The 26,296-nt window shown below is 38.9% G+C and overlaps 1 protein-coding gene across 1 annotated transcript in view; it reads left to right on the top strand.

Annotated features, from left to right (window-relative positions):
* The window catches only part of st3gal5 (ST3 beta-galactoside alpha-2,3-sialyltransferase 5), a 46,101-nt gene that overhangs the window by 4,659 nt on the left and 15,146 nt on the right, over window positions 1–26,296 (top strand). Inside the window, exons 2-4 of the mRNA XM_035427332.1 lie at window positions 13,031–13,151; window positions 19,404–19,521; window positions 25,687–26,024. Coding sequence (XP_035283223.1) covers window positions 13,051–13,151; window positions 19,404–19,521; window positions 25,687–26,024 — 557 coding nt within the window. The 5' untranslated portion in view covers window positions 13,031–13,050. The remainder of the gene's footprint in view (window positions 1–13,030; window positions 13,152–19,403; window positions 19,522–25,686; window positions 26,025–26,296) is intronic.

The following is a 26,296-nucleotide window of genomic DNA, read 5'->3' as shown; positions in this document are numbered from 1 at the left end:
ACATTTTGTCAGATTACTGCCTAAAACGTCATTCAGTGACGCAATGTTTAAATTCTTTTTATTAATATTTCAAATACTTTTATTGCAAATACAACTCAATAAAATCCATCATCACGCAAATAAGAGATTATAGACAGATTTCCATATAAGGAGTTTATAATTTTTTTTTTCATTTTTATAGAACATTTCTCAACTTTTGTAGAGTCAGTTCCACATATTTATAGTAGAAGTGAACATTTTTTAAAATTCATATTGTTCAATTGCTTGTGATTATCATCAGATTTTTTGATGGAATAAATGGTTCATATATTTTTAATGTTTAATTTCTTTGTTTTACTGAACGAGATTATTTGTTTCTTTGAATGACATTCAGACTTTTTGGTAAATAATTTTTTTGTCACATAGTATCATCTAAATTGAATCTCATAGATGCAAGCACTTAAGAACATAGGAACAATGCGAGAAACACCATTTTCCCCAGTCAGCTGCATGTGAGGTTTGAGAAAATATAGGAGGGTGATCACTCTGGCCAGCTTGCTGCCCTAATTTAAATTAAAGAAAAAAATTAACACTTAACACTGAAATCATTGTGATCATTCTAATTTTACTATTTTTCTTATTCTGTAGCCATAATGCCACACACATTTGCAAATGAGCGTGCCCATGCGCAAGCATGTGTACGTCTGTGCATGTATGATTGCATACGTGTTTCTGTGCATGCATTAGTGTACAAGTGTGCGTGTGCATCTGCTAGGTAGCTCAAATGGTAAAAGAGCCCCTTGTAACTCCTGAGTGAGCCCCGTGGTCTTGGATCAAATCTGACCTGTGGCAGTTCTGACTCTGTACTAGGGATGTGCAGAGACGTCATTATCTGTATCTGTTCAACCAACAGAATGATCTGTCTCTGTATCTGTATTCGGATAGAATACCGGAAGTGGGCGTGGTTTATACCGGAAGTCACATTAAATCGGGCAAATGTTATATTTTCTAACCTAATATGCATTGGCAATGCAATTGTTGTGCCTTCAAAGCATCAGATTGATTTAATATTGGCATATAGGCTAATTCATTATGAAATATATTTCCGCATCCTCATACTGTACTTTTCATCTTTCATCATACTCTCTCTCTTTTTTTATTTTTAACTAAACTATGTTTTATGAACTGTCTGAACCCCACCACCACCCCCCCCCCCCCCCCCCTTTAACAGGGGGACATTGAACGATCAGAAACTGAAAAAAATGTTTTATAAATCAAAAGATTCTGTTTTGCATTGGAAATAAAAACTATTTTCAGTAAAAATATCTAGAAAAATATCCTTCAGTTGAAGGGAATAATCTTAAATTCCAATGATACTGCGTCCGTGTTTCTTGATGTGTTAACGTTACTGCAGTTCGCTAGGGATACGTGAATTACTACTTTACAACAGTAATTACATAACAGTAATACATGAAATTTTTTTGCCTGTTTTTCCCCTACTGAACTAAGTTTGGATAGACTGCAAAACATCTGATGTCCTCATATTTTCTCCTGGTGGCAACTGTTACCTTGAAAATCTGGACTGGATTTCGTGTGCATTTGATAGCCAAGACCTATGGCTGATACAATACCACATGTTACATCTTAAACGGATGATTATTGACTGAAATACAAGGTAAAACATTGGTTTTTTCAATATTTCGACAGGGTTTTTTTAAATGGAGGAAATTAACACATACAGCAAAAAATTACAGGTTCTAAGCTTTATTTTGATGTATAGGTTGCGGGGGTTTGAAAGAAATCACACCAGGCTTTTGTCTCGCTAGCTCCCGCACCTGACACCTCCTGCTCCTCGGTGCGAGAGTTTCACTGAGTGATAGCCGGGAACGGTCAGCTCTCAGCCTGCTGCCTGCTGTGCGCTGACTCGGTGGGGCAACTACAGAATATAACGATCACTTTTCAATAATGTGTAGTAAATGAAACAACTAGTTAGCGAAATCAAAGTCCTATGTTGCAAACAGAATGGGCATTTTTATCCACAATGATATAAATCGATTTGAAGAAACATATAATGGCTGACGCACAGAACTTATTTATTAAATGTTTTGCAGCGCAGTGGCTCAGAGTTTGTTGGTGTGTGTGTGTGTGTGTGTGTTAGAGTTAGTGAGAGGCAGTTGCTATGTGCTGGAGTTCCAGATACAGCTACCAGCCGTGCGTAACTGGTGCCACCCCTGCCAATAATGTCAACAAATAAATTCCAATAACCTTCTTGCCGCAATGTTTACTTGACCCCGCACATATAAGCCTAACTCCTTTGCCATATTGCTTTCAACTTTAGAGCCGATTTTGCTTCCAGTACAGGCCAAAAGTATTAGGCCACCTGTAGTTTAAAAAAAGGTAGAGAAGAATTCAGTTAATAGATGCACATTTATTGAAAAACTAATGTTTTTTTTCTTCCAATTTCTACCTACAATAACTCAAAAAGACAACTTTGAATGATCTTTTTATCAAATTACTTCAAACTAACCTCCTTTGGCTTACAATTCATATAATTTAACCTAACCCCAGCAAGCCTAATACCTTTAGCCTGTATGAGCCTAATACCTTTTTTAAAAAAGGTCTTTACTCTAAACGTATCATAAAACCATGTTGAATAGAAATTTGGAAATTACTTCCAGTTGGTACAAATAGGAATCACCTTTTTTGATGTAAGATGTAATACACTGAGTGACGTTAGCTGGGTAACATTATGTTATCACAGAGGTGGGTCTCAGTGTGAGAAGGGTTGGTTTGGGTTGTGCCTACCAACCACGGGGATTATAAAAGTGCCAAAATGTTGTTGCATGGTGGGTGGTACAAGACAAGATCTGAAGTTTTCTGTGCTCTCTTGTGAAAAGCTACTTTTAACTAGACTTAACAGTAGTTAAGGTCCGCTACCATAGCTAATAACTTTAGTTAAAAGCCTCTTCGTTAAAAGCAGCTAAGTTATCAGCTAGCTAACATTTCTTTAGGATGTGATGTGATATATAAGTTAACGATGTTAGTTATGCAGCATCCTAAAAAAAAAAAACAAGTGAACGTTACCATTTCTTAGCTACAGCTAATTAAAGTTATAAGTACTTACTGCTAATTTACTACAAAAATAGATGTGACTTTATTCAGGATTTTAGAGTTTTCAGCTCTCCCTTCCAATTTTTTCTTCTCTTTTTGCACAGGCAGACAAATTTTTTTAAATCTGGATTCTTGGCTTTGTTATTTGTATAGCCTACCATACAAAGTTTTGGCATTTTTATAATCTTGATAATCCAGTAACTGCTAATAATAACCGTATGGAGTGCTACGGATTGTTTTCTCCCATCGTAGGGGCGTGGCCTTTTACTGGCGCGTTGATGCAAGCATATTACGTAACTGCCGTTGGAGACGTAAGCACCACAGGTGTTGGCCATTAATTAAAATTATTTGCATTTCACTCATCACAAATGTCATTGAAAATACATTTTCAGGATTCGATAAGCAAATTCGAAATACACAAAACATTAGCCTAATTCTTCCCGCTTCTGTTCCAAGTGTCATGATAAAATTATGAATTCAGACATATATTGTGCCGTTATTGTGAATTGGTGTGAAAGGCAGATTTTGAAATGTCCTGTGTAAAAAAAAAAAAAAAAAAAAAAATTCAGCATTCCATGGGCTGCTGCAACCACATACTGTATTAGAGCTGTCAAAAAATATTCGAAGTTCGAAGACTATTCGATTTAAAAAAAAAAAAATGTTCGAAGTTCGAACCTAAATTTGAGCATTGGAATATTAGTTTTGGATCCCGTTTTTTTGTAATTAACATGAATATACAGGCTTCATTTCATACGGCGAATCATGTTCATGCACGCACAGTTCATTTCCTGTGCTAACATTACTTCCTCTGTCAACTAAAAATGTTCTGCCCTGGATCCAGAGCAAGTGGATCGTCTGGTTTTCCTTGCCAATAACCTCTGTGATACTTTCAGTTGGCACCTAACGTTACTGGTCAGCTAGCCTCGCGAGCCAGTCTCTTTTTTCACTTCGTTTAACAGATCTGGTCAGCTAACAATTTGGGCTAAATTATGTTCCGATGACAGGCTGTTTCCTTTCTGTTATGAATATTTTGATAAAATTGGATGATGTAAGAAGTTAAACAAACTAAACAGAGTAAGTAATTTATGTTGTTTCAGGCTACAGGTATTAGCCGTTTGAATAGTTTTTGTGTTAAGAAATAAACCGGGATTTCCTATAGACAAACATTTCCCTATTATTGTGATTAATAAATGCCGAGTTGTGGCAAATTACATACACGAGAAAGTGCTTTATTCATTTGCGCATTAGGCTATAGAAACTGTAGCGGGCTCATTTATAAAATGAACTTGTGAAGTGAAGACCTGACGTAGAGCCACAATTGTTTCCACGGTCAAATCGAGTCATGTTGAAATTTTATGAATCACTGCTTTGACGTGATTTTCTACGTACGCCACAAAGTTGATCTAAAATACGTTTTATAAATGAGGCCCCAGATGTAGTGACCTAGTATGAAAGTTCACCGATGAACTATTCTACTGCCCGCTTGTGGAAAATAACACTCAGGCCAGTTTAAAGGGAGCGTCACGTGCATATTGCGCCCAACAATAAGCAGATTATTTTTGTGAATTATAGGCAAATGATATTTGAATATATTCAAACTCTAACTAATTACAAAAGCTAATATTCGAACTCAATTTCATGGCAGGTTTGACAGCCTTATACTGTATATATTAATAAACTTGATTTTTTGAACACTCTTTTATATTACATTACATTACATTACATTACAGGCATTTGGCAGACGCTCTTATCCAGAGCGACGTACAACAAAGTGTATAACCATAACCAGGAACAAGTATGACGAAACCCCTAGAGAGAAGTACCGGTCCAAGTGCAGGGAACAACCGCATAGTTCAACTTGGACCCTGAAGGTTAAACTGATTAATACTAACACAACGAGAACGGCAACAACGCAATCTATGGAAAAAATACAAGCAGTAGTTAAGACAGTTAATGCACCTAAGTCACCTACGAAACAGCTGCCTAGTTACAACCCTAAGCGTACAGTCATTTACAGGGGGGTAGGGAGGGATGGGGAGAGGTGCAGCCTGAAGAGGTGAGTCTTCAGTCGTCGTTTGAAATGGGTCAGTGTCTCAGCTGTTTTGACCTCCACAGGGAGGTCATTCCACCATCGTGGGGCCAGAACAGACAGGAGACGTGTTCTGGAATACTGACCCCCATTCGGGTATTCGGTTATTCAAATAACTGAGTGCATCCCTACCTTATTGGGATGGCAGGTATGCCATCCCGCCAAGTTACAGCTTGGTGGAGCGGCATGGCCCATACCTATACAGCACCCAGAGTCTGGCACTTTTCAGGGTTCCTTACAGAAATAACCACAATGACCACAGTCTGTGAGCCCTTAAAAATATTAATTTCTGCACCTTCTGACCCTATTTTAACAGATAGAATTCACAAACAACTTCACACGTCCACTCAATAAGGCCCCAAACTTACAGTTGAGGCCAATGGTTTACATACACCTAGGCTGAAGACATTCAGACTCAGTTTTTCACAACTCCACACATTTCATGTTACCGTACATTTACCGTGTTAAGTCAATTAGGGTATCTACTTTATTTCCATAAGAGGGCTTTTTAAAAAAATAATAGCTAAGAGACAGATTTATTTCAGCTTTTATGAACTAGCTATATCAGATTTTCGGTGGGTACAAAGTTTACATACACTTTGTTAGTATTTGGTAGCATTGCCATGTAATTGCTTAAGTTGAATCAAACACTTGGGGTAGCCTTCCACAAGCTTCTCACAATACTTTGCCGGAATTTTTACCCATTGCTCCTGACAAAACTGGTGTAACTCAGCCAGGTTTGTGGGCCTTCTTGCTCGGACATGCTTTTTCATTTCAGCCCACACATTTTCTATGGCATTCAGGTCAGGGCTTTGTTATGGCCACTCCAATACTTTCACTTTGTTGTCTTTAAGCCATTTTTACAACTTTGGAGGCATGCTTAGAATCATTGTCCTGCTGGAAGTCCCAGTTGCGACTAAGTTTAAACTTTCTAGCTGATGTCTTGAAGTTTGAAGTATTGCTTCAGTATTTTTAGATAATCCTCCTTCCTCATGATGCCATCTATTTTCTGAAGTGCACTAGTCACTTTTCCAGCAAAACACCCCCACAACATGATGCTGCCATCCCCATGCTTCACAGTTGGGATGGTGTTCTCCGGATTAAAAGCCTCACCCTCTTTCCTCCATAAATAGCACCGATCATTATGGCCAAACAGTTCAATTTGTTTTCATCTGACCAGGGAACACTCGATAGATAGGTCTTGATCCTGATGATCACCTGAAAACTTCTTCCTGCGTTTTTTATGCTGGTCTTGGAGTAGGGGCTTCTTCCTTGCACAACAGTTTTTGTGCAGTTGGGAGAGGTCATTTAGGTTTGCAGGCACAAACCTAAATGACCTCTCCCAACTGCACAAAATCAGAGCCACAAAGAAGGCCCAATCAATCTTTGCGGACCCTAGAGACCCCTTGTTCAGTGAGTTCACGTTACTTCCATCTGGTCGCAGATATTAGGCCTATCTGCCAAGATGCAGGACCAGTAGATTTAAAAACTCATTTGTCCCTGCTGCTATTGGCCTTTTAAATAATATTAGGTAATTCTATGTTTTTTGTGTGAATTGTTTGTGTGTTGATGTTTGTATTTACTGCTGGCTGTGCAACAAATTTCCCCTCGGGGATAATAAAGATTACCTTACTTTACAGCCTTTCAGGCCATGGCGATGTAGGATTCTCTTAATGGTGGATGTAGATACTTTGGTACCTGATGCCTCCAACTCCTTCACCAGTTCCTTTGTTGTTGTCCTGGGGTTCAGTTGAACCTTTCGGACCAAAGTTTGTTCATCCCTGGGAGTTAATTTGTGCCTCCTTCCTGAATGATGCATTGTCTGTGTAGTCCCAAGTCTTTTATATTTGCATACACTTGTTTGTACAGATGGTCGTGGTAGCTTTGGTAGTTCGGAAATTGCACCTAAGGAGGAACCAGACTTGTGGAGGTCACAAATTTTTTTCTGAAGTCTTGGCTGAGTTGCTTGGATTTTTCCATGGTATCAAGGGCAAAAAGTCAGTGGCTCTGAAGGTAGGCCCTTAATTACAGCCACAGGTGCCAATTAACTCCCAATTAACTCCTAATTATAACAATTAGCCAATCATAAGCTTCTAAAAAGTCATTACATCATTTTCTGGAATCTTCCGGACTGTTTAAGGAGACAGTCAAGTTGGTATGTGTAAACTTTTGACCCACTGAAATTCTGATATAGTGAATTAAAGCTGAAATAAATCTGTCTCTAATTGATTGTTTTAAAATTACCTCTGATGTGAACAAAGTAGATGCCCTAATTGACTTGCCAAAAGAAATGTATGGTAACATGAAATGTGCAGAGTTGTGAAAAACTGAGTTTGAATATCTTTAGCCTAGGTGTATGTAAACTTTTGGCCTCAACTGTAGGGGATTTTGTGCTTTTTCCTTTTCCTGGAAAAAAAAGCCTGAAATGCTCCTAACCCACAAACAATATGTCTACCCATTAGTCTTTTTTTACGTACATCAACCAATAAAAACATAGGATACATACACAAAATGAACGCAAGTTTTAAAACATTTCAACTTTGCACCCCTGACGTTGTCTTCCCTCGTAGCTTAGTGGGTTGTGCCTTTGCCTTTAGAACTCACACAGATTCAAATCCCCCTTTTGACATGTGCGTTACGATTTGGTCCGGTTGGTAACTTTACCGGTTGTATAGAAACTGCTGCAAGATAATTATTTCACTCCAGGTATGTCCTGTTTATTTAACTCAAAAAACAGTTCAGGTTCACCGCTGCCCCGATCTCATACCTACTTCACTAGGGTAGGCTACTGCAGCTAGCTTTAACCCTGCAACGCCACATTTCTAAATGCATGGTAGCTAGCCCTATACAGCCTCTACTGACATACAAACAATTAGTAGGTCTGTCGTCTGCAACAACCCATTAAAAACACTTCCATTTCAAATATGACATATACTTTCATATATTTGACATTCATGGTAAAGGAAAATGTTAGTACACCTACAGACGCTTCTGAAATTCATCTCTACGATCTGCGTTGTGATTTGGTCCGGTTGGTAATGTTACCGGTCGTATGCAAACTGCTGCAAGATAATGATTTCACACCAGGTATGTCCTGTTTCTTTCACTCAAAAATTGGTTTACATTCACCGATGCCCCTGTTCTCATACCTACTACTTAACTATGGTAGGCTACTGCAGCTAGCTTTAACCCTGCAATGCCACATTTATAAATTTATGTTGGCTAGCTCAATATAGCCTCTACCGACATACAAACAATTAGAAGGTCTGTCATGTGCAATAACCCATTAATACACTTACATTTAAAATATGACATGCACTTTCATTTATTTCACATTCATGGTAAAGGAAAACATTTGTAGGCTACACATACAGACGCCTACAAAATTGATCTTTCACATCTGCGTTGCGATTCGGTCCGGTAGGTAGAGTTACCGGTCGTATAGAAACTGCTGCAAGATAATGATTTCACGCTGGGTATGTCCAGTTTCTTTAACTCAGTGGTGTCAAACTCGTTGCCATGGAGGGCCGTGTGTATGCAGGTTTTCACCGCTGCCCCTGTACTGATAACTGCTGTCTCTTAACTATGTTACTGTATCTACCCGACAGCCCCTCCTTTCTAAATTCATGTTTGCTAGCCCTATATATCCTCCACCAACACAAACAATTTGTAGGTTTGTCGTATGCAATAGCCCATTAAAAACACTTCCATTTCTAATTTTGACATACACTTTTATTTATTTGGCTTACATGGTAAATGATTGAATCCATGCTTATATGGTTATTTCAGAATGTAGTCTGTGTGTTAGCATGCATTTATATGTATGCATGTTTGTCATAGCCTGTTGGTTGGTATAAATGTCTGTTTGTAAATGTGAATGTTACATGCTGCTAGGGAAATGTCCCCATGGGGATAAAGAAGTATTCTATATATGTGTGTATGTATGTACGTAGAATATTTATTTTACATTCCATATTTATTTTAACCACTTAGCGCACACCACCTAGTGGTCGGCATGCCGGCGTGCTTAGATTTTTCAACTCAGACATTCATTGCTCCTGCAACCAGAGTATGAGTTGAAAACAGAAATGCTTTGTTTTAGTTTCATTAGTAGATGATAGGCTACATGACAACTATGCCAAATACAGAGTTTTGCAGCGCTACCATTGTCGCTCTGGTCGTTCATTTAACACCCACCCCCTCCCTGCAGTCTCATCTGCAACTACACCCCCCCCCCCCTTGACATAATGGACAATATTGTCTATCTGGGCATTCATTAAAAATATTCTTTCACCACTCAGAAATCGTATTCCGTCATAACAACAAGATAAACCCAACAATAGCCCTAAGATATACCAATACAGCAGCAAAAACGCTGCTCACTGAATAATGAAATAAACAAAAAGTTTTCAAAAAGTAGGCTGTACCATGTCATTCTACAGTCAAATATCTGGGACTGAATAATGAAGAAATATACAACCTTACCATTGGTTTTATGCGTAGAGATGTCCCCTTTGAGACTGAATGAGCATAAATTGTCTTTAATCCGTTTGTGAAATATATGCGCATTTGTGACGCCTCGATAGCTTCCAAAATAGCTGTGCATAATACCACACGTGTTGTTTACGGCGTTGTCGCCCTTTTTAGTACAGTCTGGTTTGATTGACAATTCATATATTCAGCAGGTGACAGTATAAGCTGTCTAACAATGTAGGCTATAGCATGTCTAATTTTGCTTTTGGAATGGCGTTTTATAGCTCAGCGTAACCAAAGGTTTTCTGATCATCACATTCAGTTACGCATTCACTCTGTGGTAGCAGTAAAAGACACTGCACCTGAGGAAACGTTATCAATGATTTTCATAATTTCTTGGAAGATATTATTATTATTATTGAGGACTTCTGAGCATAGCTAAGCCGTTTGCTGATAGACCTAGCTGTCATTGTTTTCTGGAGTAAGACAGGAGAGGAGAGAGCATTGATTTACTGTCTGTCTATATCTACTGAACACATCATCATCACTATGTAAGTAGTACTGCTCAAAATAGTTCGGTTATATGTGTTGTTTTTGAAATTGAGTGTCTTTAAATAGGTTAGTGGTATTTTATAATGAGGATATTTCACACTGTAATGTAAGTGTTCGTTGATAGCTTAGTATTTTTTGTGTTCCATGCACCAGTTATGACGTGAGAGTTGGAACATTGCCAAAATGTGGTGGGCGGTTGAAAATTGTTTCCATGTCGTCCCATCCCCATACAAAAAAACATTACATACTGTACAGAAATACATACAAGAGTTCATTATTACACATAGTACCGCATTGTCACACAATGTTTTTGCATTTAATCTGATATCAATTTTTCAACTTAAACCTAACCATAAGGGGCTCATTCATGTGCTTTATAATGGACAAAAAGCATTTTATTCATTTTTGGAGAGATTTAGGATTTTTGTCTGGACCCCCGGAGATTTTAGACCACTTGTAATTCCCACTTGAAAATGATGCAACAGTGAGGTTTTTGAGTCAAAACCATTTATTTGTAGTGAAATACATTAAAGGAGTACCATGGTGATTTTCACACTTTCTCGGTTTTATGTGCTGTTTGCACAAGAGGCATTGAAGAAACACAATGAGTAAAGTATTAAATATGTCCGTTCTGTATTTTTGGAGAAATATGCGTTTTAAATTTATCATCCTATTTTCAACTGGTTGAGAAAGTTGTCGACTTGGTGCGTCACGAATACAGTAACCACTCCCCTTTCCACGCCCCTTAAACCCATGGATAACTCGAGACTCATAGTTTGCGCCACTGGCTTACAGGCAAGACAATGCAAATATTTGACTAACGTTAGGTTCACTTAAATTAGAGTGCGTTTTAAGGACTATTATATTATTTCTGGTTATATTCATTTAGCTAGCTAGCTAACGTTAGCTAGCTAGGTAGTTTGCTTTCATAAGGAAATGTTATCGATAACGTTAGCTAGCTAGTTTGCTTTTATGAGGACGTTATAGTTGTGCTTTTATCTTAACTTAGCTAGCTAGATAGCAAAAATTATAATTGGATATAAGTCAACGTCCTTACCTTAGCTATCTATCGATACTTGATATACTACTAAGCTAGCTAGCTTGTGAAAATTCAGTCTCCCAAAAAGAGCACGTATCATGGGGGTAGCTATGGTAACGGGACACGGTCTGTCAATCATAGCTAACTGACAGTTATCATTACCACGCCCAGGCGGTTCAGGTGAACTTTTATAATGGGAAATTTAGGCTTAGAAAAATACATTTTAAAGTACATTGAAATGACTGAAGAATAAAAAAAGTATGCACATTTGTTTTGTTGTTGCCTAAAGACAACTGGGAAGTGTCATGTTCAACCACCATGTTACTCCTTTAATATGTTGTGATTTACAGAAATGTATAATTTAGACATTTTGGATAGATTTGGAGATGCTGGGTACACTGCTTAGTTTTTACTTCATAGATCTTTAGTAGTTCTACATATCCACCCTTGTGATCAAGGAGTTTTTGATCCAGGACATGTATAGTTGAACCTGCTGTATATTTGGGATCTCTCAGTATTTCATTACAAAGTGGCACTTTATTTCTTCCTGAATTATGAATATAAACTAATCTAATCTACTAAATTAGTATTGTTAATTGTACAAATGTCTTGCTTCATTTAAGCTATTTTTCAAGTCTCTGCTCACATCTGGAGTTATAAATCTTTAAATAGGGTACCCCCTAAATCGGCAAAGATTGGCCAGATTTTGCATGTGCGCAAAGGGGTTAAGTAGCAAATATACAAGAACTTGTACATTTAGTAAAATGAACTTGACAAGCAAGTATAGACTATATACAAATATAGACACAAATATATTACAAATATTTACTTGCTGGATGTCACAGTAATAGACTAATTCACTTTGCATAATCCTTTCTGCTAATCCCTTATTGATTTCAAGTTGATTGTAGACTGATGTTTTTCTGGTGACTTTGATAATTGAATGAATTGTTTAAAGCAGCATATCTTTTGATATTTCCTATACTGACTTCTTGCCATTTAAGCTGCAACAATAACCCAGTTTGTCCATGGAGATGAAGTGCAATCTAATTTAAATCTAGTATAACCTAGCTCAAGAGCATCAAAAGGCATACAGCAGCAGGAAACGAGTATGGGATCTGCAGTGTGAAATGCTGGCTTGAGTGCAGGGCTGCGTGTGTTTTCTTGGGAAACCGAGGAATGGAACAGGAGGGAGTCAGAAGCTGAGGATGTTTTGATATCTGTTGATCTCTGGCTAGGCCTCCAGTCAGTTGGAGAGATGGGAGGAGACGTTGAAATCATTTTGGACTAATTTTGGTCTGAAATGATTAGCTAAATGTTATATACTTTTACTGTCTATGAATGGCGCATGTGATGTTTGCTCATTTTGATATGCACGGTTAATGACTAACCTGTGAACTAAAACTGTCTTAAATAGCCTATATTTGCTTGAGCTCGTTTTCGGCTCCTGATAACTTGGCTGATTGTCAAGCTATGTTGAAATAACTCACAGAAATACACATGCAGAACTAACCAAGGAATTAATTAATTAAACATTACGTTATTTAGCTTGCAGAACATGACTTTTGTGCTGATTGCACTGGCAAAGCTAATAATTACCCACAATAAAAAAAGTCAAAACATACCATGTATACCAAGAATGAGTGTGACTTGTTTGGACTACCAAGCTTGTGTGTTTGGGCAAACTCCCTCCACCAAACAAAATGGGTGATGCGATCTGCAAGCTGCTGTGGGGGGCTTCCTCAGGTAGGTGGTGCTGTAATGAAAGGTGTTGACTTTGATCACAGGGACTGCAGGGGGTGGTCACATGAGGAGCAGGGAGAGGAACAGCGAGTCCCAAGACCAGATGTCTTGCGCACCACAGGACATCATGAGGACACCCAAAATGGTCTTCCGCTGGTCATTCAGGTCAGTTCCATCCATATGATCAGCCTGCATCTCATCTGTAAGGCTGCCCTCTGTCAATTTAAAGGTCCAGGAAAATTGTGTATTCCCCAAAAGTGACATTTGATTGTCTTGTTATTTCTTTTAAGATTTTAACCCAGTTATAGCCATTGAATTGTAATAAACTCTATTAGATTATTGTGACTCGTTCAGCAGACAAATACAGGGTGGGCGTCTAGCCTACGCTCATTAACTTTCATATCTGTAAGACATGTCATGTAAACCTATTACTCTTTGCTAGCTAGGTTAGAGCCAGTTAAAGCAGAAACCTTACACTACCAGACAAAACGAAAGAAAGCAACATAAACTAGGCTTTACCATCGTAGAGTTAAACCTGAAGATAATTTTGTGTTTAATAACATTGAAACACTGACCTACTGTACTCTAACATTAGACACTGTAGCTGTCTCAAACTCTGGACATTACACTTAACAAAGAAAGTCTTTGATTCTGCATGCCTAAGCTTGAAAGCTATTTAATTGTCGCTAGCTAACGGTAGGCCTACTTACCAATGCACCACGTTCTGCAAGTTCCAGGTGAAAATGGGCACTGCAAATACTAACTGTATGGGTTATTCTATCTAGAACAAAGCGCCCTTTGGGCATTGCAACCTTTTTCCTTGACCCTCCCCTAACCCCTGAGTCTTTTGCTCCTATACCCCAGCCCTCTCCATTGCTTTCACCCGCAGCCTCCCCTGATCCCCCTTGACCGTGTGGCCCCACCTCTTAAAAATATCCCGTGCAAAGGGCAGACCTCCAAGCAGTATTAATGGTGAATTTGGAAAGGATGTGACGAAAGGTGGATGGCACATATCCGAAAAAGCACACAGAACTGTCATATTATAATGCAGTAATAATAATATTGTATATTTGATATTTGTATTAAGGTCATAGTAATTATTTGTCTCACACACATTTTTCTGCCCTCCCCCCCACCACCAAGATTGTGCAAACAGATAAGGTGAAGGATGGAAATATATATTGTATTACATATAAGTTAAAGAGTAAAAAAGAAACAGAAAGGAAAACTGTCCATACAACACTTTAGGGCTTGTTGACAGTATATATATATATATATATATATATATGGTAGGGTAGGATGCCAAATTACAGCTACCTACACAGAATTATAGTAGCTCCTTATATACAATATTGTCTGTTATTCCGTCCTCATTTCCTTCAATAAAAACTTTCACGTTGGTGGCTGTCTTTCCCCTGGAGAAGGCTGTGTACAGCTGGCCGTGAGCGAACACAAGCTGAGGAAGGTAGATGGCAACTTGCTCATTTTCTTGTCCCTGACCTTTGTTGATGGTTACTGAGAACGCCAGCCTGACAAAGGTGAAGGGAAGCTCATCATTTCTGTCATGGTGAGGAATCAGACGGGGGCCACACAGACAGCGTTGCAATGACTGGCGTCGCTATGGTGAGAGAACGTGCACTTGGTTCTTCGAGCCGCTCTGACCGCAATAACTATGAAACGACCTGATGTTCAAGACCGTGTGCGCTGTCTGCACCGTGTAGACCACAGCGACTGCAAGAAGCATGAAACACAAATGTTGAGCTAGGTACTTTGTTAGCATGCGGACGCCAGGCGGTGAATTAGCACCGTGCAGACCGCGCCGACTGCAAGAAGCATGAAACACGAATGCTGAGCTAGCTAGCTGGGTACTTAAATTAGCATGGTAAGGGCAAAGGGCGGATCAGCAATATACTTCAGAATTCTTACCTGACTTCTCTGGAGATTTACTACCTCACACCAATCTCTTGCGTTTGGCAGTATTTTTATATGGTCTATGGTTTGGCATCACGACTTGGCGACAGTGATTTGTGTCTTTTTAGGCATGCTGCAAACGTTCTTCAAAAAAAGAAACTCTCTCTTTCTTTAATGAATCCTGTCCAGCGTTTTCAGTTCCGTCTCTGGTGTGTGGTGTAACTCTTACCGTTGGTATGGTGGAAAGTAGTTCCGGGTGACAGTAGTTCCGGATTCCAAAATAAAAAGTAAAACTGCCGATTATTTATTTAACATTGAAAATGAAATTATGAAAAACACCATATGCAATCGGCGGCCCCCTGAACCTTTTTTTGGGGCAAGTTTGGAGGGACTGGAGGAATGTGGATTGGAGGAGTGGTGGGGGAACCAAACACACACACAAAGCGCTCTCCAATTATAGTAGTTTATTGCGATGCCTGTTGGCTTCAGAAATAAAATCAATTTCGAGTAGGTCTCCATTTTTGTGAAACATTGCCCATCCAGATAAGGGGCAATTTTTAGGCATTTCCGACTTTGCTTGCCCTACCTGCACAAAAGTGGCAAGAGCGTCATTTATATATTACACGTAGAAAAGATTTCACTTGACTTAACCTCTTTGGGCACACCAGCTAGTGGTCGGCACGCCGGCATGCGTAGATTGTTCAACTCAGAAATTCATTGCTCCTGCAGCCAAAGTATGAGTTAAAAACCCAAACGCTTTGCTTTAGATTCATTAGTAGACGATACACGACAACTATGCCGAATACGGAGATTCGCAGCGCCACCATTGTTGCTCTGGTCGTTCATTTAACACGCACCCCCTTCCTGCAGTCTCAAGAACTACATGCCCCACCCATGACATAATGGACAATATTGTCTATCTGGGCATTCATAAAAATATTCTTTCACCATTCAGAAATCGTATTCCCTTGTAGCAACAAGATAAATCTGACAATAGCCCTAAGATATGCCAATACAGCAGTGAAAATGCTGCTCACTAAATAACAAAATAAACAAGACCGTTTTCAAAAATTATACCATGTCATTCTACAGTCAATATCTGGGACTAAATATTGAATAAATATACAACCTTACCGTTGGTTTTACGCATGGAGATGTCCCTTTTGAGACTGGGTGGTCATATATTGTCTTGGAAAATATACGCGCATTTGTGACGCCTGGGTACTTTCCAAAATAGCTCTGCGTAATATCACACGTGTTGTTTACGGCGTTGTCACTCTTTTTAGTACAGTCGGGCTTGATTGACAATTCATTTATTCAGTAGGTGACGGTAAAGCTTGCTAACGATGTATAACATGTCTAATTTTGCTTTTGAAATAGCATTTTATAGGTCAGCGTTTTGTCTGATTATAGTTGCATTGCGCATTCACTCTGTGGTAGCAGTAAAAGACACTGCACCTGGCAGTATTTTATTGATGACTTTCGTCATTTCTTTGAAAATATTATTGTTCTTGAGAAATTTTGAGCATGGCTAAGGCATATGTTTGCTGATAGTCCTAGCTGATATACTGTTTTTTTGGACTAAGTTAGAACTGGGGAAAGACAGCATTGATTCTGTCTCTGTCTCTATCCACTGAACACCGATAAGATTTCATCATCCAAATGTAAGTGTTACTGCTGAAAATATTTCGGTTATATACATTATTTTTGAAACTGAGGTTAAATAGGGTAATGGTATTTTAGAATGAGGATATTTCACACTGTAATGTAAGCGTTCATTGGTAGCAAAGTAGTGTTTGTGTTTAATGCACCGGATGTGACCTGAACTGGAACATTGCCAAAATGTGGTGGACGGTTTAATATTGTTTTAATGTTGTCTCATCCCCTTACAAGAAAACATTGCATACTGTAGAGTACATAAAAACAGACAAGAGTTAATGATTAGACATTTAGGTACTGTACCACATTGTGATAATGTTTTTGCATTATTTCTTAATCTGATATCTTTGTTTTGTCTTACACCTTCATAAGGGGCACATGTATTTGCTTTATAATGCACAAAAAGCAGTTTATTCATTTTTGGAGCGATTTTGAATATGTTTCAGGACCCCTCGATATTTTAGGCCACTGTACTGACGGAAAGCTTGCAATTCCCACTTTAAAATGATGCAACAGTGAGTTTCTTGAGTCAAAACAGTTGATTTGTAGTGAAATACATGATTATGTTATGATTTACAACAATGCATAATTTAGACATTTTGGATAGATTTGCAGACACTGGGTACACTGCTTACTTTTTGCGTAATGGATCTTTAGTTCTGCTTATCCACCCTCAGATTTTATGCGCTTATAGTCAAGGGGTTTTTGATCCAGGACATATATGTATAGATGTATAGTTTAACCTTGATTTTTTCGCCTACACAATTGCATTTGTGGCAGTTTATTTCTTCCTAAATTATGAATATAAACAAATCGAGTATTAGTATTGTAAATGGTACAAATGTCTTGCTTCATTTAAGCTATTTTTCAAGTCAATGCAATGCTCACATCTGGAGTTATAAAGGTTTAAATTGGGCAAGGATTGGCCAGATTTGGCATGTGCGCAAAGGGGTTAAACCACAGTGTTAGAAATAGGTATGCATGCCATGAAGAATACAATTACAGTATATGATATCAACAGTAATCCTATGAGCAACAGTCAGCTTGAAAAAGGATATGTTGTTTGGTAAGGAATTGCAGGCTATTCAAAACTCCCCAGTTTTCACAATGTAAAATTGAGGACTAGTCCTAATTAATGCAAAGACATTTAACAAATTTGGGGAGTTTGTGGGATGTAACTGCATTTGAGCCAAGTATTGAGTACGAGAGTTTGGTGTATTGTGGCTTGAAGCCAACATCCTCGGGGTAAGAATGAGATATTTACATTATGTGTACAGACTATTTTCTATTCTAAGAATCATTTCATGAGCATGTGCTTGTTTTTTATTTCCTTCAAATTAGGCCTACTACTAATAATACTTTATCAGGCATATTAAAGCTACGCGAGGTAATTTTATGAATTTACTTTTTTTAAATATAATGAAATGATAAAATAAATTGTAATTTTATTTTTAAAGAATGTAGCTAGCAGTTCTATCCACAGTACTATGTGTTGTATTTATGTTTTATGTAGGCTATCATTAATTCAAATCAATTTGAATGGAGACATTTTGTCTCTGAACAGCTATTCTTCTGAAAGTGCATAAGGTGAATGAAACATGTTGCTGTGACTGGATGGGAGAGGAAACGACTAGAAGCAGATGGCAAATTAGCTAACTGTTTTAGAGGTTGATCAACATCCATTTTTATTGTGTGGTATAAGTGAACTGGGTAAGCTGTTGCATCCGTAATTCAGAAGACATTTTGGTGTTTTTCTTGGCCTACTGTTTGTATTTTTTATTTTTTTTATTTGTGCAGTTTAAAGAAAGATTGGAGTAATTTTGAGTAAATCAAACAAGGTAAGAACAGTGGCAGAGATTAAAAAGAAGAGAAAAAAATGAACTTACAGGCAAAGGGGGAAAATCTGTTTTTTAGATTTATGGTTGATTGGTACTTCACCTTGGTATAAGGATTAATTGATGAAGATTGGAAAGATCCCTATTTGGCATAGCAAATCAACATTGTACTTCTTAAAGAGCTATGGTCCTTATCCAGCCTGGGATAGAATCACGTGTGTTTTGTACATCCAGACTACAAACTTTTTTAGGGTCAAAAATTGTGACAACCTACAGGCATTTTTGATCTGGTTGGCTGAACTGTGTTTTCTTTTGAGATTCTGTGAGCTTTTTTGTGATTTTGTTTAATGTTTCAGAATGTGCTGTTTACTGTTCTCCATGATGTTAATGTCCAATGTGCAGTCATCAGTTGCAGATTTTATTTTTTTGTTAGCTTCATATGTTCTGCCTTTCTGATTCTCAGACCACTGGATGAAATCAGAATCTTCCATGTTGTGCAATGAGAGCAGTTTCTCTAAACCACAAATGTCCTCCATCATTTTTTAAGCCTTTTGTCCCACCAGTGCTCTGTGCAATGTCCATCTCCATCTTCACAAATCTTGAATAAAACCAGGTGTATCTGAGATGACTTATTCTGTTATGGTACTGTTATAGTGGATGGAGTGGCCCCACAGTCAGTGCTAGTGCTGTGGCCACCAGTTCTGCAGGGCTTTGTACACTTGGCTCTAGCTTCACCCAAAGATGGTAGGGTTTCAGTTGAAATGACAGCAACCTCCGTTGGTCTGTCTGGCACCCTCAAGTCCGGCTGTGAAGTGTGCCTGAATTGTCTATTTGACAGGTGCTTTCACCTGATAAATACATGTGTGCTAGCACCCTCCCAAGTGAAATCTCAGGTGGCATGTACCTTGAATTTTCATGACATATGGGTGCTGTACATTGGTGATGGCGAAGGAGTCTCACATACTCTACTCTTGGTAATTGTGTGTTTTTGTGCATGTGTGTCCCCTTGCAGGCAGTTCCTGGTACTGTTGATTTTCCTGGGGCTAGTTTCACTTGGAGTCTTACGTCTTCCGCAGTTCAAGTCTGGACCTAAGCCCTACTCATGGAGGGTTGATCACAGTCACCGAAAGGTACTACCATGTTTTTATTCCCTTTCTGCTCATGACAGTTCCCTGAAGCCATTCCAAGTGCATTATGGACTATAGATAGAGAAACCAGTTTATTTAGGGCACATGAGACCAAAGTATTTCAATTGGCATTACCATCTACATCCCTGTCGTGTTGCTAGTCAGGAGGCTGTGATAATCCAGTGCCCACAATTATACAATTTGTGATCAGTTGTCACACTGATCAAATCAATTAGTTATTGTAATAGGCTACACCAGATGAGAGGAAGGAATGTGACATGGATGTAATGCCAGACTCAAAATAGTCTGAGTGACTGGATATGACAGTTCCCTCCTGGTACACTGCACACTAGGGATGGTGCCAAATACAGATAACATATTCGGCAACATTCAAATAATGTGTTCTCTTCGAATGTTTTCTCCTCTTGAAAATGGGCAATATTATTCGGATTTGGATCTTTTTTCCCACCACTTTGATGCAATTTGCTCAGAAGTCAGCACCACGTTTCTCAATTAGATACATAGACACACACACACACACACACACACACACACACAGACACCTGTAGAGAGACACCAAATGAGAGTTTACCTTAACAGTAGATGGGCCAGAGCAACGCCATGGGGACTTTAAAAACTAAAATTACTTCAATGTTGTAAACGCTATATCCTCCTCCTTCCAAGACTTTCCTAAATATTTGGTTTTAAAATAATTGCGTTTTTAAAATTTGCCAGACCTTAGACATCAGGTGCTTTTACCCAAGTGCGAACTTACAATTGTCCACTCAACTCATTAACAGCGCTTTGAAACAAATTTCCCAATCAAGCGCTACTGAAATGAATATTGCACATATAATCGCATGAAATTCATTCCCTGCAATTGTGTGATGAAGTTGATAAAACCTTTAGAGTGTCGATGAATAATTGCGAACACTGTAGTTTAAATGAATGCTTAGAACTTGGTGGAGATAACGCCACCGGATATTTTCAGGTTTCCTGTGAAACTGAGACTGAATAAACTGAATAGAGCGGCTACGTGACAACTGCGTGAAATGTAATCGATCTGTGCAAACCAACAAAGCTGCGCATTCTCTGTGGAATTTGTACAGTGCGTAGGCTATGTAGAACCGTAGTCCAAGGAGAAGGGAAGGGGATGTGCAGAATTGGTTATGACTGAAGAAATTACTTCTTTTAAATTTTTTTTATATTGCACTTTGTATTTCTTTAATGAATTTTTCTATTTCGTGTTTTTTCATACATATTTTAGCACTTTTCTCAGTGTCCCTGTAATGTGCCTTGAAACATTTTCTCTTCTCTTTCTCTATATAACGAAACCGCTATAATTTAGAAATACAAACATTGAAATTGATTCAGTTGTGTCCTTTGTTTCAAGAAAATAGTTTTGCAATTTATGGTTTCGTAATATTTATGAAATTAGATCACTGCTGGTGTAGAAATCATCAATGCTTTACGTCTGATGCCGCTGGACATCAGGATGGTAGTAGGTTGTAAAAAACGTTGCCTTTCTAGAGTTAAAACATTAGAGGCGCAGGTTGTTGGCTAATTATACACCCCTCACTGGCTCACATACTCTGAAATATCTGACCTGCCCCCCAACAAGTGTCCTTCAAACTATTTTTCAGTTTTTTTAAGGGGATGTCCTGTCTCCCCATTGCTCTAGACTGCACCTAGCTCATGTGCATGCGCTTGTTTTCACAAGTTTGAGTAAGAGCATAATAGCTAAAGATGTATTCCACCCAGGGAAGCTTTTTCATTTTTTCTTTAATTTATCCAAGCTTATGCAAATCAAACATTCAGGTAAAGTAAGGCTTCAACAGAGGGGAGAAAAAGTATTAACAAAAAACAACTAAACATGTTAGCCTTACATTCTGTAGTTTCTTATTTCATTAGGAGTTCATAGCATACAGTGGTTCATAATGAAAATGAAAAACAATTTTTTTAATTATAAAAGCATTTTTTCAGTTTATGATTAACTTCAATGTCCCTTAGGGTGGGGTGGGGTTCATGCCATTCTTGCTATGCATTTCAGAGTAAGGGTGAGTAACATATGTTTTGATTTATGAAAACATTTAGCCTGTGTTTGAAACTTGACTCTTTCTTTACCTCAGTGCTATAAAAGCCTGTTATGGTTATATAGCATATACAGTTGAGGCCAAAGGTTTACATACACCTAGGCTAAAGACATTCAAACTAAATTTTTCACAACTCCACACATTTCATGTTACCATACACTTCCTGTTTTAAGTCAGTTAGGGTACATCTACTTTATTTCCATAAGAGATCATTTCAAAATAATAGCTAAGAGGCAGATTTATTTCAGCTTTTATGTACTATATCAGATTTTCAGTGGGTCAAAAGTTTACATACACTTTCTTAGTATTTGGTGGCATTGCCTTTTAATTGCTTAACTTTAATCAAACGCTTGGGGTAGCCTTCCACAAGCTTCTCACAATACTTTGCCGGAATTTTTGCCCATTCCTCCTGACAGGACTTTGTGATGGCCACTCCAATACTTTCACTTTGTTGTGCTTAAGCCATTTTGTTAAAACTTTGGAGGTATGCTTAGGATCGTTGTCCTGGTGGAAGACCCAGTTGCGACCAAGTTTTAACTTTCTAGCTGATGTCTTGAGGTGTTGCGTCAGCATTTCTAGATAATCCTCCTACCTCATGATGCCATCTAAACTCCTCAAAAGAAGTTTGGAAATGTGTGTTTGGTCATACAAAACAACATATCTCTGTTGTTACTGTATTATTAGCATTGTATCTTATATCATTGGAAAGTCTGTTCGTTTCCCTTTACAATAATGTCCCATTTGTAAGGATCATGCATTTGTGGGATGAGCAGCACAGCTGATTATGTGGGTGAGGTCCCAAGTGAAATGTGGATAATTTCCCTGCCAATGTCAAACAGTGTATTCTCCTGCTGGTATTGACTTTATTGTTTTGAGTTGTTTGGGGGATTGGATGATTGAACTCTCTATCAGTAACAAGGAACAAACAAGACATATTGGTAATTTTACGCTGTATTCATTGAACAAATAGTCAGGAGCCTCAATAGCGGGTGGAAGAACCATACGCAGCCACAACAGCCTGGTACCTCCTCCTCATGCTGGTCACCAGCCTGGTCACGCGTTGCTGTGGGATGGCATTCCATTCCTCAACCAGGGTTCCTCGCAGGTCAGCCAATGTGTTTGCGTTGGTCACTAGCACGTACAGCACGCCCGTTCTGATCCCACAAGTGTTCAATTGGGTTGAGGTCTGGGCTGTTGGCAGGCCATTCCATTCTCTCTACTCCCACATTCTGGAGGTAGTCTGTGATAATCCTGGCTCTGTGGGGACGAGCGTTGTCATCTTGGAGGATGGGGTTAGTGTTGTGGCTGCGTATGGTGGATGCGTATGGTTCTTCCACTCGCTACTGAGGTTCCTGACTGTTTGTTCAATGAATAAAGCGTAAAATTACCAATATGTCTTGTTTGTTCCTTGTTACTGATAGAAAGTTCAATCATCCAATCCCCCAAAAAACTCAAAACAATAGAGTCGATACCAACAGGAGAATACACTGTTTGACATTGGCAGGGGAATTTGCCACATTTCACTTGGGACCCCACCCACATAATCAGCTGTGCTGCTCATCCCACAAATGCATGATCCTTACAAATGGGACATCATCGTAAAGGAAAATGAACAGGGTTTCCAATGATATAAGATACAATGCTAATAATACAGTAACAACAGAGATATGATCGACCAAACACAAACTTTTTTTGAGGAGTTTATTTTCTGAAGTGCACCAGTCCCTTGTCCAGCAAAACACCCCCACAACATGATGCTGCCGCCCCCATGCTTCACAGTTGGGATGGTGTTCTTGGGATTAAAAGCCTCACCCTTCTTCCTCCATACATAGCGCTGATCATTATGGCCAAACAGTTCAATTTTTGTTTCACCTTACCAGAGAACACTCCTTAATTCTGGCTTTTTTATGCCGGTCTTGGAGTAGGGGCTTCTTCCTTGCACGACAGCCTTTCAGGCCATAGCAATGTAGGATTCTCTTAATGGTGGCTATAGATACTTTGGTACCTGATGCCTCCAACTCCTTCAACTTTTCCTTTGATGTTGTCTTGGGGTTCAGTTGAACCTTTCAGACCAAAGTTCGTTCAGCCCTGGGAGTTAATTTGTGCCTCCTTCCTGAACGATGCAGTGTCTGTGGTTCCAAAATTTTTATATTTGCGTACAATTGTTTGTACAGATGCTTGTGGTACCTTCAGTTGTTTGGAAATTGCTCATAAGGAGGAACCGGACTTGTGGAGGTCCACAATTTTTTTTCTGAGGTCTTGGCTGAGTTGCTTGGACCCACTGGAATTCTGATATAGTGAATTAATACTGAAATAAATCTGTCTCTAATCGATTGTTTTAAAATTACCTCTGATGTGAACAACATAGATGCCCTAACTGACTTGCCAAAAGAAATGTATGGTAACATGAAATGTGCATAGTTGTGAAAAACTGAGTTTTAATATCTTTAGCCTAGGCATATGTAAACTTTTGGCAACAACTGTAGGTCATTGTTTGTCAAATACAGATTTAAAAAGCAAATTACCTGTTGTTAAACTGTATTATTATTGATGTTATTGTAAAACTATGACTTTAATGCTTTAATATCTCAACAATAGCAGTGTCAGTTATTATAATGGTAACAATCAGGGATTTTGGGCATTTTTATTTCGCTTCCTTGTGAAACTCCACCACTTCCGATTTACAACACGCCCACTTTCTGTTTATGACACACCCACTTCTGGTTGTCAGTTTGTTTTGCACAGTTTTTAGTGAAACTTTCCTCTTGGAATCAGTCCACTATATGTCAGAAAAGGATATTCTCTCTGGAATACAACAAACAAGTCTTATTGGTAACACTGTGTACTACTGTACCTTGATTCCGTAAGTTAAAGCTCAGTCGCAGCAAACAATGCTGCTTTGAGGTTGATGTCAACAATATACAAACAATTGCCTCAAATAATGAAAGTTACCTGTTGGAAGCATAAATTGAAACTCCAAAAAGTTTTGGTGCCAAATGCAGTACATTTTAAATGTACTACTCCCATTCAGTAGTGTGACCACTTGTGAGTGGCATTTGGACTAGCGATTTCCCAAAAGTTGACAAATTTTTTGGAGTAATCGAATATTGCTAAGCATTGTCCAAGCGGAAACCATGCACTACACAATAATTCTAAGGAACACAATAGAACAAGTTTCAGGCTTGACTGTGATACTACTCAGCACTGCCACAGAATTCTGGGATTTTAGAAGTACCATGCTTCCGAACTAGTGGATTACAAAATATTGAACAAGATACTGCACTGACACTTATTACAGAAAATACAGGAATTGGATATATTGGCAAAATGATACTTTATTTATTCCAGCCAACTTCACTGATGCTGAAAGATATGTCTGTTCTTCTGGACCATTTTACACTAAGCACTACCAAAGGATCACGGAGGAGACTGTTAAACAATTGACCATAATCAAATTTAATTAGAAAATTTTATCAGCTTTAGCCTATTTTTTAAGACGACATCACTGTAAACTATTTCATTGTTATGATTAGTCTTATTTCAATATTTTAGGGGTAAGTAATGTAATGCATTTTTATCTACTTTTCATTACTTGCAGTGGGGAGGGGGGGGGCATTTCCCCAGCACTGTAAAAATGTCTGCAGCATGTCTAGGCTCTGTGCACTGACAGCAGCAGTGACAGTGTAGAAATATTGCTGTCAATCATTGTTTGTGGTTAATTAGTGCTCATTGGTGTAGATTAGTAGGGAGGGGAAATGTGATCATTTAATGATGGAAGACTCTGTCAACCACATGCTGAGAGATGATGGAATTGCAGGTGAGAAAACTGCCATAAAATTGGTGTCCCTAACTGCAGACCATTAACCTATCTTGCAGCCTGAAAGAGAAAAATTATGGTCATGATAATTTCATATCACCCAACTTATGAAGTGAAAGTGGTTATGTACAGTGGGAAGTTCAGAGTTTGCCAGCCTGTTATGGCCAGTGACTGTCTATGCACAGTGAAAAGCATTCTCCTTCAGTCTGCAAATATTAGTCATGAGAAAAATTCTTTCATTATCTTTGTCCCCCTTAGCTGCTTCAATCCTTTGTCAGAAGTGTGCTGACAAAGGAATGCAGGCCAGCTTTTGTCAGGAGGGAAATGCAAACCAGGTTCAACCACTCAAATCACGTGGCCGAGCACTTCTTGTGGGAGGACACGCCCCTTGCTGAGAGCATGTTCCAGTATCCACCTCCCTTCGGCTTCCGGGACCTACGAAGCAAACTGACCGACATCCTTGGCTTGCTGCCTGGCCCCGCTCCGCAGTGGCATGGCAGAAAGGCATGCCAGAAGTGTGTGGTCGTGGGCAACGGGGGAGTACTGCGCGGCCTGGCCCTGGGGCCCCTCATCGACCAGTTTGACATTGTCATCAGGTGAGTGTCTGCTTGCTCTGTGCTCCAACCTCACTACAGATAACTGTAGTGAGCTAACACCTCAGGGGCTTTCTGGATTTTAGTTCTTTAACTTTGGTTGCATTCAAAATTGATCCCTTAAGCCCCCAAGCACAAGTGAAAGACAAGCAAAAAGCAAGGCTTTGGAGTGTGCCAAACTTGGCCCAAGGATACCCAACCACAACTTCACAGGATGTTTTCTTGGACTTGCGCTGGTGTCATATGGCACATTAATGTGTGTGGTCATGTGTGCA

The sequence above is a fragment of the Anguilla anguilla genome, chromosome 7, assembly GCF_013347855.1.
Source record: "Anguilla anguilla isolate fAngAng1 chromosome 7, fAngAng1.pri, whole genome shotgun sequence".
Taxonomy (NCBI): Eukaryota; Metazoa; Chordata; class Actinopteri; order Anguilliformes; family Anguillidae; genus Anguilla; species Anguilla anguilla.
This window is presented reverse-complemented; position numbering and strand designations above follow the sequence as displayed.